General features: G+C 49.1%; 1 protein-coding gene across 7 annotated transcripts in view; it reads right to left on the reverse strand.

Moving 5' to 3' along the window:
- Positions 1–16,010, reverse strand: part of DSCAM (DS cell adhesion molecule) — a 336,141-nt gene that overhangs the window by 137,807 nt on the left and 182,324 nt on the right. For all 7 annotated transcript variants that reach the window (XM_072138796.1, XM_072138794.1, XM_072138795.1 and 4 more), the window contains 4 exons: positions 15,311–15,551; positions 14,939–15,085; positions 13,674–13,829; positions 11,135–11,268 (listed from right to left, as the gene is read on the reverse strand). In XM_072138796.1, the coding sequence (XP_071994897.1) occupies positions 11,135–11,268; positions 13,674–13,829; positions 14,939–15,085; positions 15,311–15,551 (678 nt within the window). The remainder of the gene's footprint in view (positions 1–11,134; positions 11,269–13,673; positions 13,830–14,938; positions 15,086–15,310; positions 15,552–16,010) is intronic.

Raw genomic sequence — 16,010 nt, forward strand, 5'->3', positions numbered from 1 at the left:
CAAAACATACTGGTAGGTATTGTGAGCCCCATTTGGGACAGGGACTGATTTGGCAAACTCTGTGCAGTGCTGCATAATCCGTAGGCGTAAGGAATTATTATTTTTATTAATCCAAGCCCCTGCTGTGTGCGGCACATCCTCAGGCAGAGGGTGAATGGTGGAGCGGGGAGCTGCCGGCTGCTTCACCATTGCAGTCCCCTCTATCTGGGACAAAGGCTCAGACTAGGCCCCGGCCCCTGCATGAGGGCTACATATCACAGAACTTGCTGTACGTTATACACAAATATTCAGCATCTGATTATTATCTATCAGTATGTGATGGGTGTGGGTACAGTATGGATTGGGTCCTACTACTTTCCAAAATCTGGGTCCGTTGGGGGGTAAATATACATTTCTAGCATGTCAAGGATTTGGGGTATGAATAGACATGTCTACGGGTTATGTAGGGGGTGTAGATACATATATGAAATTCACAGCCTGTCCAGACCTATATACAATACATTACTACATACTCCACTACTACATATGTGGGTGTGATTTCCCGTCTAGCCTGTACCCGCCGGCTGCCTGTAGTCTGGCGGGGGAGGAGGGGGGCGTGAATACTTACGCCTACTTTGTTTTGTGTAGAATTTATCTATTTTCTCAACACTGATGAAAATTAATGATTCTGAGTTCACAGAAACAGATTATTTTTGCTTAAGAATCGCAGATGTTCAGGAAATGAAGATCAAAATAAAAGACATTTTTTGGGACTGGTCCTGCATGTTAAGGGGGAGAGAAAATCTACACGGAGTCCATCCCACGGTCCGGGAGGTTCTGAGGACTTGAAGGACATCTCCGAGATCTCAGAGAATTGTAACTAATTTCTATTCTCTATCGATTCAGTTTAATGATTGTGATGTCATGTGACCAGCATGTGGGGGGGTCATCATTGTGGAGGGATGACATGGGGACAAAGGTCAAATGTCCCCCCCCCCATAATCTTATATATCCCCTCGTTCACTGCTCTGAAAGTTTAGAGATTTACATTAATATAGCCAGAGGATGTGATAAAATCAGCAGACCACCAGGGATCATCCCCTCCAGGGCATACAATAAAAACCTACCCTGGTCCACCGGGTATTTACCCCTATTTTACTACATACCACCAGATATTCACCCCTAATTTACCATAAACCACCAGGTATTTACCCCTATTTTACTATAGACCACCAGATATTTACCTCTATTTTACTGTAGACCACCAGATATTTACCCCTATTTTACTGTAGACCACCAGATATTCACCCCTAATTTACCATAAACCACCAGGTATTTACCCCTATTTTACTACATACCACCAGATATTCACCCCTAATTTACCATAAACCACCAGGTATTTACCCCTATTTTACTGTAGACCACCAGATATTTACCCCTATTTTACTATAGACCACCAGGTATTTACCCCTATTTTACTACATACCACCAGATATTCACCCCTAATTTACCATAAACCACCAGATATTTACCCCTATTTTACTATAGACCACCAGGTATTTACCCCTATTTTACTATAGACCACCAGGTATTTACCCCTATTTTACTACATACCACCAGATATTTACCCCTAATTTACTACATACCACCAGATATTCACCCCTAATTTACCATAAACCACCAGATATTTACCCCTATTTTACTATAGACCACCAGGTATTTACCCCTATTTTACTATAGACCACCAGGTATTTACCCCTATTTTACTACATACCACCAGATATTCACCCCTAATTTACCATAAACCACCAGGTATTTACCCCTATTTTACTACATACCACCAGATATTCACCCCTAATTTACCATAAACCACCAGATATTTACCCCTATTTTACTATAGACCACCAGGTATTTACCCCTATTTTACTATAGACCACCAGGTATTTACCCCTATTTTACTACATACCACCAGATATTTACCCCTAATTTACTACATACCACCAGATATTCACCCCTAATTTACCATAAACCACCAGATATTTACCCCTATTTTACTATAGACCACCAGGTATTTACCCCTATTTTACTATAGACCACCAGGTATTTACCCCTATTTTACTACATACCACCAGATATTCACCCCTAATTTACCATAAACCACCAGGTATTTACCCCTATTTTACTATAGACCACCAGATATGTACCTCTATTTTACTGTAGACCACCAGATATTTACCCCTAATTTACCATAAACCACCAGATATTTACCTCTATTTTACTATAGACCACCAGGTATTTACCCCTATTTTACTATAGACCACCAGATACTTACCTCTATTTTACTATAGACCACCAGATATTTACCTCTATTTTACTATAAACCACCAGATATTTACCCCTATTTTACTATAGACCACCAGATATTTACCTCTATTTTACTATAAACCACCAGATATTTACCCCTATTTTACTATAGACCACCAGATATTTACCTCTATTTTACTATAAACCACCAGATATTTACCCCTATTTTACTATAGACCACCAGGTATTTGCCCCATTTTACTGTAGACCACCAGATATTTACCTCTATTTTACTGTAGACCACCAGATATTTACCTCTATTTTACTGTAGACCACCAGATATTTACCTCTATTTTACTGTAGACCACCAGATATTTACCTCTATTTTACTGTAGACCACCAGATATTTACCTCTATTTTACTGTAGACCACCAGGTATTTGCCCCATTTTACTGTAGACCAACCAGTATTTACCCCTATTTTATCCTAGACCAGCATTTAACCTTATGAAACCCTAGGCCGCCAGGATTTACCCTGATTTTACCCTACATCACCAAGTATTCACCCGTATTTTACCCTCATACCACCAACTATTCACTTAAATTTTACCAAAAACTACAAGGTATTTACCTCTATTTTACCCAAGACCACCAGACATTTACTTTTATTTCACCGTAGACCCCCAGGTATTCACACATATTTTACCCAAGACCACCGGGTATTTACCCCCATTAAACCTTAGACCCCCAGGTGTTTATTGCAGGTGAATAAATGTCCTGTAGCAGCTCAGGCAGCGGTCACGCGCAGGACCTCCGCTCTGGATCACCTGGACCTGAACTCCTGGGAACATGAGCCGCCATGAGAACTGGTGACATCACTTGGATCAATATATATATATTTTTTGTTGCACATAAATGTCAGGAAAAAAATTAGTTAAAATTTAAGCCAAAAACTGCGCCAAAAATGGTGGAACCAAATGTTCCCCAAATCTGCAAATTAATTTTATCAGAAGAAAAAAGAAGTTAAAATTTCGAAAATTTTCTCTCCACCTCCTTCCAGCAGATTTGGGGTTTTCGATAAATTTAGGGCAATTTTTTCTCTTAGTGAATGTGGTTTTGCGAGTTTCCTGCTGTTGTATGACGACGTGACTCCCTGCGCCAATTAACCGTGCAACTAATTCATAATCAGTCCCTCATTTTCCAATTGCCAAATTGTGTGGGGTGAGTGCGCGTCGCCCCGCTGCCCCTCTGGTGTGTATAAATAGGCGCTGATGTTCTGTGCTATGTAATTGCATAGAGAGAATTATAGGAGACAAACGCCTGGATGCGTAGGTGTGAAGTGTTTACAGGGAGGGGGGGTCAGAGGGAAAACGGAGACAAAACGAGAGAAGAAGTAGAGCGACATCTGCTGACGAAAACTGCACATTACAGGTACACAGAGGAATATTCCATATACATATATGTCCTGACACCTTTCTATCATAGCCAGCAGTGGTGAGGGGCCAGCATGGGCTCTCTGACCTCTCTGTGACTACACCCCCCATACACAGCGAGCTGCCATGTCCTGTGTGTCTTGACACCTTTCTATCATAGCCAGCAGAGGTCAGGGGTCAGCATGGGCGCTCTGACCCCTCTGTGACTACACCCCCCATACACAGCGAGCTGCCATGTCCTGTGTGTCCTGACACCTTTCTATCATAGCCAGCAGTGGTGAGGGGCCAGCATGGGTGCTCTGACCTCTCTGTGACTACAACCCCCATACACAGCGAGCTGCCATGTCCTGTGTGTCCTGACACCTTTCTATCATAGCCAGCAGTGGTCAGGGGTCAGCATGGGTGCTCTGACCCCTCTGTGACTACACCCCCCCATACACAGCGAGCTGCCATGTCCTGTGTCCTGATACCTTTCTATCATAGCCAGCAGTGGTCAGGGGTCAGCATGGGTGCTCTGACCCTTCTGTGACTACAGCCCCCATACACAGCAAGATGCCATGTCCTGTGTGTCCTGACACCTTTCTATCATAGCCAGCAGTGGTCAGGGGGCAGCATGGGTGCTCTGACCCCTCTGTGACTACACCCCCCATACACAGCGAGCTGCCATGTCCTGTGTGTCCTGACACCTTTCTATCATAGCCAGCAGTGGTCAGGGGTCAGCATGGGCACTCTGACCCCTCTGTAACTGCACCCCCCATACACAGCGAGCTGCCATGTCCTGTGTGTTCTGACACCTTTCTATCATAGCCAGCAGTGGTCAGGGGTCAGCATGGGCACTCTGACCCCTCTGTAACTGCACCCCCCATACACAGCGAGCTGCTATGTCCTGTGTCCTGACACCTTTCTATCATAGCCAGCAGTGGTCAGGGGTCAGCATGGGCACTCTCACCCCTCTGTCACTACAACCCCCATACACAGCGAGCTGCCATGTCCTGTGTGTCCTGACACCTTTCTATCATAGCCAGCAGTGGTCAGGGGTCAGCATGGGCACTCTCACCCCTCTGTGACTACACCCCCCATACACAGCGAGCTGCCATGTCCTGTGTGTCCTGACACCTTTCTATCATAGCCAGCAGTGGTCAGGGGTCAGCATGGGCGCTCTGACCCCTCTGTGACTACACCCCCCATACACAGCGAGCTGCAATGTCCTGTGTGTCCTGACACCTTTCTATCATAGCCAGCAGTGGTCAGGGGTCAGCATGGGCGCTCTGACCCCTCTGTGACTACATCCCCCATACACAGTGAGCTGCCATGTCCTGTGTGTCCTGACACCTTTCTATCATAGCCAGCAGTGGTCAGGGGTCAGCATGGGCGCTCTGACCCCTCTGTGACTACACCCTCCCATACACAGCGAGCTGCCATGTCCTGTGTGTCCTGACACCTTTCTATCATAGCCAGCAGGGGTCAGGGGTCAGCATGGGCGCTCTGATCCCTCTGTGACTACACCCCCTATACACAGCGAGCTGCCATGTCCTGTGTGTCCTGACACCTTTCTATCATAGCCAGTAGTGGTCAGGGGTCAGCATGGGCGCTCTGACCTCACTGTGACTACACCCCCCATACACAGCGAGCTGCCATGTCCTGTGTGTCCTGACACCTTTCTATCATAGCCAGCAGGGGTCAGGGGTCAGCATGGGAGCTCTGACCCCTCTGTGACTACACCCCCATACACAGCGAGCTGCCATGTCCTGTGTGTCCTGACACCTTTCTATCATAGCCAGCAGTGGTCAGGGGTCAGCATGGGCGCTCTGACCCCTCTGTGACTACACCCCCCATACACAGCGAGCTGCCATGTCCTGTGTCCTGACACCTTTCTATCATAGCCAGCAGTGGTCAGGGGTCAGCATGGGGGCTCTGACCCTTCTGTGACTACACCCCCACAGCGAGCCGCCATGTCCTGTGTGTCCTGACACCTTTCTATCATAGCCAGCAGTGGTCAGGGGTCAGCATGGGCGCTCTGACCCCTCTGTGACTACATCCCCCATACACAGCGAGCTGCAATGTCCTGTGTGTCCTGACACCTTTCTATCATAGCCAGCAGAGGTCAGGAGTCAGCATGGGCGCTCTGACCTCTCTGTGACTACATCCCCCATACACAGCGAGCTGCCATGTCCTGTGTGTCCTGACACCTTTCTATCATAGCCAGCAGTGGTCCGGGGTCAGCATGGGTGCTCTGACCCCTCTGTGACTACACCCCCCATACACAGCGAGCTGCCATGTCCTGTGTGTCCTGACACCTTTCTTTCATAGCCAGCAGGGGTCAGGGGTCAGCATGTGCGCTCTGACCCCTCTGTGACTACACCCCCCATACACAGCGAGCTGCCATGTCCTGTGTGTCCTGACACCTTTCTATCATAGCCAGCAGTGGTCAGGGGTCAGCATGGGCGCTCTGACCTCTCAGTGACTACATCCCCATATACAGGGAGCTGCCATGTCCTGTGTCCTGACACCTTTCTATCATAGCCAGCAGTGGTCAGGGGTCAGCATGGGTGCTCTGACCCCTCTGTGACTACACCCACCATACACAGTGAGCTGCCATGTCCTGTGTGTCCTGACACCTTTCTATCATAGCCAGCAGTGGTCAGAGGTCAGCAGGGGTGCTCTGACCCCTCTGTGACTACACTCCCCATATACAGCGAGCTGCCATGTCCTGTGTGTCCTGACACCTTTCTATCATAGCCAGCAGTGGTCAGAGGTCAGCATGGGTGCTCTGACCTCTCTGTGACTACACCCACCATACACAGCGAGCTGCCATGTCCTGTGTGTCCTGACACCGCACTATCATAGCCAGCAGTGGTCAGGGGTCAGCATGGGTGCTCTGACCTCTCTGTGACTACACCCTCCATACACAGCGAGCTGCCATGTCCTGTGTGTCCTGACACCTTTCTATCATAGCCAGCAGTGGTCAGAGGTCAGCAGGGGAGCTCTGACCCCTCTGTGACTACACTCCCCATATACAGCGAGCTGCCATGTCCTGTGTGTCCTGACACCTTTCTATCATAGCCAGCAGTGGTAAGGGGTCAGCATGGGTGCTCTGACCTCTCTGTGACTACACCCCCATACACAGCGAGCTGCCATGTCCTGTGTCCTGACACCTTTCTATCATAGCCAGCAGTGGTCAGGGGTCAGCATGGGCGCTCTGACCTCTCTGTGACTACATCCCCCATACACAGCGAGCTGCCATGTCCTGTGTGTCCTGACACCTTTCTATCATAGCCAGCAGTGGTCAGGGGTCAGCATGGGTGCTCTGACCCCTCTGTGACTACACCCCCCATACACAGCGAGCTGCCATGTCCTGTGTGTCCTGACACCTTTCTTTCATAGCCAGCAGGGGTCAGGGGTCAGCATGTGCGCTCTGACCCCTCTGTGACTACACCCCCCATACACAGCGAGCTGCCATGTCCTGTGTGTCCTGACACCTTTCTATCATAGCCAGCAGTGGTCAGGGGTCAGCATGGGCGCTCTGACCTCTCAGTGACTACATCCCCATATACAGGGAGCTGCCATGTCCTGTGTCCTGACACCTTTCTATCATAGCCAGCAGTGGTCAGGGGTCAGCATGGGTGCTCTGACCCCTCTGTGACTACACCCACCATACACAGTGAGCTGCCATGTCCTGTGTGTCCTGACACCTTTCTATCATAGCCAGCAGTGGTCAGAGGTCAGCAGGGGTGCTCTGACCCCTCTGTGACTACACTCCCCATATACAGCGAGCTGCCATGTCCTGTGTGTCCTGACACCTTTCTATCATAGCCAGCAGTGGTCAGAGGTCAGCATGGGTGCTCTGACCTCTCTGTGACTACACCCACCATACACAGCGAGCTGCCATGTCCTGTGTGTCCTGACACCGCACTATCATAGCCAGCAGTGGTCAGGGGTCAGCATGGGTGCTCTGACCTCTCTGTGACTACACCCTCCATACACAGCGAGCTGCCATGTCCTGTGTGTCCTGACACCTTTCTATCATAGCCAGCAGTGGTCAGAGGTCAGCAGGGGAGCTCTGACCCCTCTGTGACTACACTCCCCATATACAGCGAGCTGCCATGTCCTGTGTGTCCTGACACCTTTCTATCATAGCCAGCAGTGGTCAGGGGTCAGCATGGGTGCTCTGACCTCTCTGTGACTACACCCCCATACACAGCGAGCTGCCATGTCCTGTGTCCTGACACCTTTCTATCATAGCCAGCAGTGGTCAGGGGTCAGCATGGGCGCTCTGACCCCTCTGTGACTACATCCCCCATACACAGCGAGCTGCCATGTCCTGTGTGTCCTGACACCTTTCTATCATAGCCAGCAGTGGTCAGGGGTCAGCATAGGAGCTCTGACCCCTCTGTGACTACACCCCCCATACACAGCGAGCTGCCATGTCCTGTGTACTGACACCTTTCTATCATAGCCAGCAGTGGTCAGGGGTCAGCATGGGCGCTCTGACCTCTCTGTGATTACACCCCCATACACAGAGAGCTGCCATGTGCTGTGTGTCCTGACACCTTTCTATCATAGCCAGCAGTGGTCATTGGTCAGCATGGGCGCTCTGACCCCTCTGTGACTACACCCTCCATACACAGCGAGCTGCCATGTCCTGTGTGTCCTGACACCTTTCTATCATAGCCAGCAGTGGTCAGAGGTGAGCATGGGCGCTCTGACTCCTCTGTGACTACACCCTCCATACACAAGGAGCTGCCATGTCCTGTGTGTCCTGACACCTTTCTATCATAGCCAGCAGTGGTCAGAGGTCAGCATGGGTGCTCTGACCCCTCTGTGACTACACCCCCCATACACAGCGAGCTGCCATGTCCTATGTGTCCTGACACCTTTCTATCATAGCCAGCAGTGGTCATGGGTCAGCATGGGCGCTCTGACCTCTCTGTGACTACACCCCCATACACAGAGAGCTGCCATGTGCTGTGTGTCCTGACACCTTTCTATCATAGCCAGCAGTGGTCGGGGGTCAGCATGGGCGCTCTGACCCCTCTGTGACTACACCCCCCATACACAGCGAGCTGCCATGTCCTGTGTGTCCTGACACCTTTCTATCATAGCCAGCAGTGGTCAGAGGTCAGCATGGGTGCTCTGACCCCTCTGTGACTACATCCCCCCATACACAGCGAGCTGCCATGTCCTGTGTGTCCTGACACCTTTCTATCATAGCCAGCAGTGGTCAGAGGTCAGCATGGGTGCTCTGACCCCTCTGTGACTACACCCTGCATACACAGCGAGCTGCCATGTCCTGTGTGTCCTGACACCTTTCTATCATAGCCAGCAGTGGTCAGGGGTCAGCATGGGCACTCTGACCCCTCTGTCACTACAACCCCATTCACAGCCAGCTGCCATGTCCTGTGTGTCCTGACACCTTTCTATCATAGCCAGCAGTGGTCAGGGGTCAGCATGGGCGCTCTGACCCCTCTGTGACTACATGTCCCATACACAGCGAGCTGCCATGTCCTGTGTGTCCTGACACCTTTCTATCATAGCCAGCAGTGGTCAGGGGTCAGCATGGGTGCTCTGATCTCTCTGTGACTACACCCCCCATACACAGCGAGCTGCCATGTCCTGTGTGTCCTGACACCTTTCTATCATAACCAGCAGTGGTCAGGGGTCAGCACGGGTGCTCTGACCCCTCTGTGACTACACCCCCCATACACAGCGAGCTGCCATGTCCTGTGTGTCCTGACACCTTTCTATCATAGCCAGCAGTGGTCAGGGGTCAGCATGGGCGCTCTGACCTCTCTGTGACTACACCCCACATACACAGCGAGCTGCCATGTCCTGTGTGTCCTGACACCTTTCTCTCATAGCCAGCAGTGGTCAGGGGTCAGCATGGGAGCTCTGACCTCTCTGTGACTACACCCCCATACACAGCGAGCTGCCATGTCCTGTGTCCTGACACCTTTCTATCATAGCCAGCAGTGGTCAGGGGTCAGCATGGGCGCTCTGACCTCTCTGTGACTACACCCCCATTCACAGAGAGCTGCCATGTGCTGTGTGTCCTGACACCTTTCTATCATAGCCAGCAGTGGTCAGGGGTCAGGATGGGCGCTCTGACCCCTCTGTGACTACACCCTCCATACACAGCGATCTGCCATGTCCTGTGTGTCCTGACACCTTTCTATCATGGCCAGCAGTGGCCAGGGGTCAGCATGGGCGCTCTGACCCCTCTGTGAGTACATCCCCCATACACAGCGAGCTGCCATGTCCTGTGTATCCTGACACCTTTCTATCATAGCCAGCAGTGGTCAGGGGTCAGGATGGGCGCTCTGACCCCTCTGTGACTACACCCTCCATACACAGCGATCTGCCATGTCCTGTGTGTCCTGACACCTTTCTATCATGGCCAGCAGTGGTCAGGGGTCAGCATGGGCGCTCTGACCCCTCTGTGACTACACCCCACATACACAGCGAGCTGCCATGTCCTGTGTGTCCTGACACCTTCCTATCATAGTCAGCAGTGGTCAGGGGTCAGCATGGGCGCTCTGACCCCTCTGTGACTACACCCCACATACACAGCGAGCTGCCATGTCCTGTGTGTCCTGACACCTTTCTATCATAGCCAGCAGTGGTCAGGGGTCAGCATACGCGCTCTGACCCCTCTGTGACTACACCCCCCATACACAGCGAGCTGCCGTGTCCTGTGTGTCCTGACACCTTTCTATCATAGCCAGCAGTGGTCAGAGGTCAGGATGGGCGCTCTTACCCCTCTGTGACGACACCCCCCATACACAGCGAGCTGCCATGTCCTGTGTGTCCTGACACCTTTCTATCATAGCCAGAAGTGGTCAGGGGTCAGCATGGGCGCTCTGACCGCTCTGTGACTACACCCCCATGTACAGTGAGCTGCCATGTGCTGTGTGTCCTGACACCTTTCTATCATAGCCAGAAGTGGTCAGGGGTCAGCATGGGCGCTCTGACCCCTCTGTGACTACACCCCCCATACACAGCGAGCTGCCATGTCCTGTGTGTCCTGACACCTTTCTATCATAGCCAGCAGTGGTCCGGGGTCAGCATGGGTGCTCTGACCCCTCTGTGACTACACCCCCCATACACAGCGAGCTGCCATGTCCTGTGTGTCCTGACACCTTTCTATCATAGCCAGCATGGTCAGGGGTCAGCATGGGCGCTCTGACCCCTCTGTGACTACACCCCCCATACATAGCGAGCTGCCATGTCCTGTGTGTCCTGACACCTTTCTATCATAGCCAGCAGAGGTCAGGGGTCAGCATGGGAGTTTTGATCGCTCTACAAATTCTTAAGTCTTTACCCACAAGACCTGACTGGTCCTTTACTCCTAATCTATCCCACCACTGGGAGGCGCCTTTGTCACCAGATAACTAGTGCATTGTGAATGGGGTGACTACTTACCATGGGGTACGGGTTAGAGCAGAACACTGTGTACTTTCGGATAATGCCGTTTAGTTTCAGTGGAGGCAGCCAAGACACATAGACGATGGAGGCAGAAGCGGCCGCAGCCTTAACTCCAGCCGGGGGACCGGGAACTGCAATACAGAAGGATAAGAGAGTCAGGATCATGTAGCTGAGCCCAATACTACATGTACTGTATCATATACAGCATTGAGTGGGGGTGGCGCCCTCTGGTGTTTACTGCTGGGATTGTCACTAGTGTTTCAATAGCAAATAAATCTGTCTCCAGTTCTGCACATATAGGAATGTAAAGCCTCTCTAGTAAGAGGATTACAGAAGTGACCCCAAAAGGTTCCTCAATGTCCTGTCAGTGACTCCTAAAAAAAGACACCAGATCATCGTCTACAACCCTGGTAGGCAGTCCCCGGACTAAGTCCAGGATAGGTTCTGTAGGTTTGTTCTTAAGTTGAATTTGTATGTAAGTCGTAACTGTATATTTTATAATTGTAACCCCAGCAAATTTTTTTTTTTAGTCTCTGAGACAATTGGATTTTAAACATCTTGGATTGTCATAAGAACCGGGATTAACAATAAATCTTCATTACAGACACCTGTGATAACTGTTACAGCTGATTATTGTAGTCTAAGGATAAAGTACAATAAATTACCAATATCTAGAGGTCCCTTTGTAAATAGGGGTCGTCTGTAAGTCGGGTGTTCTTAAGTAGGGGACCCCCTTACTATATAATTTACATATCACATACTATACAGAGATACTAATATACTGAAGCTCCCGTTTACATGTGTCCATCTATCATCTATCCATCTCATATCTATATATCCATCCATCCATCCATCTATCTATTCATATCAGAGAGTGGCCACCTTCTGTAGCATCCTCTAGGACAGTGATTTTCAACACATGGTCGGGTGTGCCGCGGGGAAAGTTCCCCAAACTATGGTGCCCCCTGTGTTTTGTTTCCCGGCAATGCGCAGCGATGCGCAGTCACGGCTTCTTACAATGTAGGAGACGTGTACAATAACACATGCGCAAGCTTTGAACCTCGCGCTACAAAATGACGTCACTGAGGACGGCGCATCATCCTGAGAGCGGAGAGACTCTCACATTTGCCCACTGCTAAGGTAATGCCCACCAATAATGCTGACTATATGAGCTTTTACCTGAGTATATGAACTGTTGGCAGAATACTCAGCATATGAGCTGGTACTTGTAGTACTCCAGCAGTATACTGCATATAACAATGAGAAATGTAAAATGAGAAATACTATAGTCATGAGGTTGGAGTACTACAAGTACCAGCTCATATGCTGAGTATACGAGCCTCATGGCCATAGTACTTCTCATTGTACCCCTTTATATTGCAGTATATGAGCCACATAATAATCAGCACCATATACTAAAACAGGGAGAAACTGAGAACTTTTGGGGAAGAGCTTCGTGTGCGTCTTTACACCATTCCTGCCAGGATATCCCTTTTGTGTTCATCGAAACAGGCCCAGGTATCACACTGAGTGAGTAAAATACATTTAGAATCTATATTATTAACTATATGTATAATATGACTGTTTTAGTGTCATTTTGGTTGGTGGTGTGCCCCAGGATTTTATAAGTATAAAAAGTGTGCCGCGGCTCAAAAAAGGTTGAAAATCACTGCTCTAGGACACCGTGGTTTGGTTCCTCTAGGACACCGTGGTTTGGTTCCTCTAGGACACCGTGGTTTGGTTCCTCTAGGACACCATGGTTTGGTTCCTCTAGGACACCATGGTTTGGTTCCTCTAGGACACCATGGTTTGGTTCCTCTAGGACACCATGGTTTGGTTCCTCTAGGACACCGTGGTTTGGTTCCTCTAGGACACCATGGTTTGGTTCCTCTAGGACACCGTGGTTTGGTTCCTCTAGGACACAGTGGTTTGGTTCCTCTAGGACACCATGGTTTGGTTCCTCTAGGACACCGTGGTTTGGTTCCTCTAGGACACCATGGTTTGGTTCCTCTAGGACACCGTGGTTTGGTTCCTCTAGGACACCATGGTTTGGTTCCTCTAGGACACCGTGGTTTGGTTCCTCTAGGATACTATTGCTAGGTTCCTCTCAGACTATCTACACCGAAATTGTGTAGGACAGGCACTACCAAAGTATACGAATGTATGTAAGCCAACGCACCCCAATAGCTATACAATCCAAACAAAACAAGAAATAGGTGGGATGCTTACACAAGGCTAGACAGAAATGTAACAAAAAATGTTTATTGGATAAGTAACAATTTTAAACACAATCAAGACGGGACAACAATAAATATAAAAACACTTAAAAAGTACACCAGAGGGGTGTACAACGCTGCCAAGGGCCAAGGCCCCATGGCCTGGTTCCTCTAGGACCCCATGGCTTGGTTCCTCTAGGACCCCATGGCTTGGTTCCTCTAGGACCCCATGGCTTGGTTCCTCTAGGACCCCATGGCTTTGCTCCTTTAGGACCCCATGGCTTGGTTCCTTTAGGACCCTATGGTTTTGTTCATCTTACCGTCCTCTTTGGTTCTGACAAATATCTGCTCGCTGCGGACCCCGTCCCCGGCACGGGTGAAGGCCAGCACCTGGATGCTGTAGTTGGTGTACTTTTCCAGCCCGTCCAGCTCCAGTAACGGTTGTGTCGTGGTCACATTTTTAATTTCACCAAGTTCTGAAAGAAGAAGATACAATAAGGTGACAGATTCTGATAATTGGGGACCCCCTCCCCTGTATCGCTCTAGGAGTTACAGGGAATCCTTAGTGTGGGATGGATGCATTGCCTGATCATTTTAATGCATTTTTTTTTAAAAACAGCGCTGCTTCTGTACATGGCTGGTATTGCAGTGGTGCTCAGTCCTGTCAGAGAGCTGCCCACGTATGGGGATATCTATTGGCATTGAGCAAAGCCTAATGCAAGTGTATCTATACACCCCATTAACTATAATAGAGCCCACACCAAATCTGTACAATCTGAAACTTTTGTTAGTAGCAGCAGGACTGTGAAATATGGATTTATATTACAGGGTTGCATTGAGAATGTATCCTCACACTGCTGTGCTCTCTGCATTAAGCTGTTTTAAAGCCCAGCAGTATCCAGCAGTAATCTGCTACCACTTTTACTCTTTGCAGAGGGTAGGGCCATGCCGGGCAGTTCAACCAGAGCACAGCAGTGTGAGGACACTTCCCAAGAATCCTGGAATATAAATCCATACATCACAGTCCTGCTGCTATTAACAACAAACACAAAGGTCTGATTACACATATTTCCAGGGATAATACTTAACTCTATCTGCAGGGAGCACAGAGCGCAGCAGTGTGAGGACACGCCGCCAGTAAACTTGCAGAAGTTACAATCCTGGAATATATATTCTTATATGACACTGCTGCTGCTGCTACTAACAACACACTCCAAGGTCTGATTCCACACGACTCCAGGGACAATACCTAACATTGGCCGCAGACTAAAGGGTCACACCCGCTGACTGTTTCCCTTTATCGAAGTCTGGGTTCTGCTGAAACATTCTGGGTTCACCGATACAGAACTCCGGATCAACAGGTAATGATGGTATATGATGACTCCCTCACTACCAGTATCTGACACTAGAGGGAGCTCAGGGACAGCACTGCATTGTACAGCATTGACTTCTATGAGTACACTGTCTGCAGAAAGCTCTTTGGCTCCCTCTAGTGGTGACTACAGATACTGAGAATTCTGTGCAGGGGATTTAGAGCTCTGTATCAGAATATCCGCCCAAATTACAATCATGTTTCCCCTCTTACCTCCGTCTAGAAGATTTGCCCAGAAGATAACCCTGAACCCCTGGAGGATGCCGTTAAGGGCTTCTTTGGAAGGGGTCGACCAAGAGATGGTAATTGTCTCTGGTGAAGTTGCAGCTGCCTGGACATTCTCCGGGGGGCGGCTGGGTACTGCAATGACAAGACATCAGTTAAATGGTCCCCCATCAAAAAATATGTGCTATATGTCTATATAGGGCAACAAATCTAAGGGTTGGTCCAAATTTCTGCAGGGAACACAAGAACAATTCACAATTTCTGTAGAAATTTGCAGCCACTAAATGGTTGGATTCACTTAAATTGATAACCTAGACAATCCCTTTAAGGCTGAGACACACACACGGCACTGGACCCTACCATCCTCTAGCGTGGTGGTGATGATTTCCTGAGACGACGGCCCTGTCCCGGCCCGGTTAGACGCCTGCACGACCACGCCGTACTGGGTGAACTTCTTCAGATTATCCAGGGTGTAGACCTCGCTGTCCCCGGTGGTGTCCACTGTGATGATATTGAACTGGTAGTTGCCTCCGGTGCTGTACTCCCGGAAGCCGATCTGGTAACCTCGGATTATTCCATTCTGGAGGTGCTTTTTTGGGGCCTGATGGAAAAAATGTAAACTTTAAAGAATTGAAAACTTTAAAAAAAAATGAGTTGGGGAGGTCTGTGGAAGTCCATAATAAATTCTCATAATCCAATCATACAGTTCTCATAATCCCACCATACAGTGCCCCAAAATACCACCATATTATCACACCATATAGTGTTCCAAATACCACTATATGGTGCACATAATCCAATCATACAGTTCTCATAATCCCATAATACAGTGCTTCAAATACCACCATATAGTGCAAATAATCCCATTATACAGTTCTCATAATCCCATCATATAGTGCCCATAATCCCATTATACAGTGATCCAAATACTACCATATAGTGTCCATAATCTCATCATACAGTGCCCATAATCCTATCATACAGTTCTCCAAATACTACATTATAGTGTCCATAATATCATCTGTAAGAGTGTGAACCTAGGGGGCGCTGGAGAGAGACT

This window comes from Engystomops pustulosus, chromosome 2, assembly GCF_040894005.1.
Source record: "Engystomops pustulosus chromosome 2, aEngPut4.maternal, whole genome shotgun sequence".
In the NCBI taxonomy this organism is placed as follows: domain Eukaryota; kingdom Metazoa; phylum Chordata; class Amphibia; order Anura; family Leptodactylidae; genus Engystomops; species Engystomops pustulosus.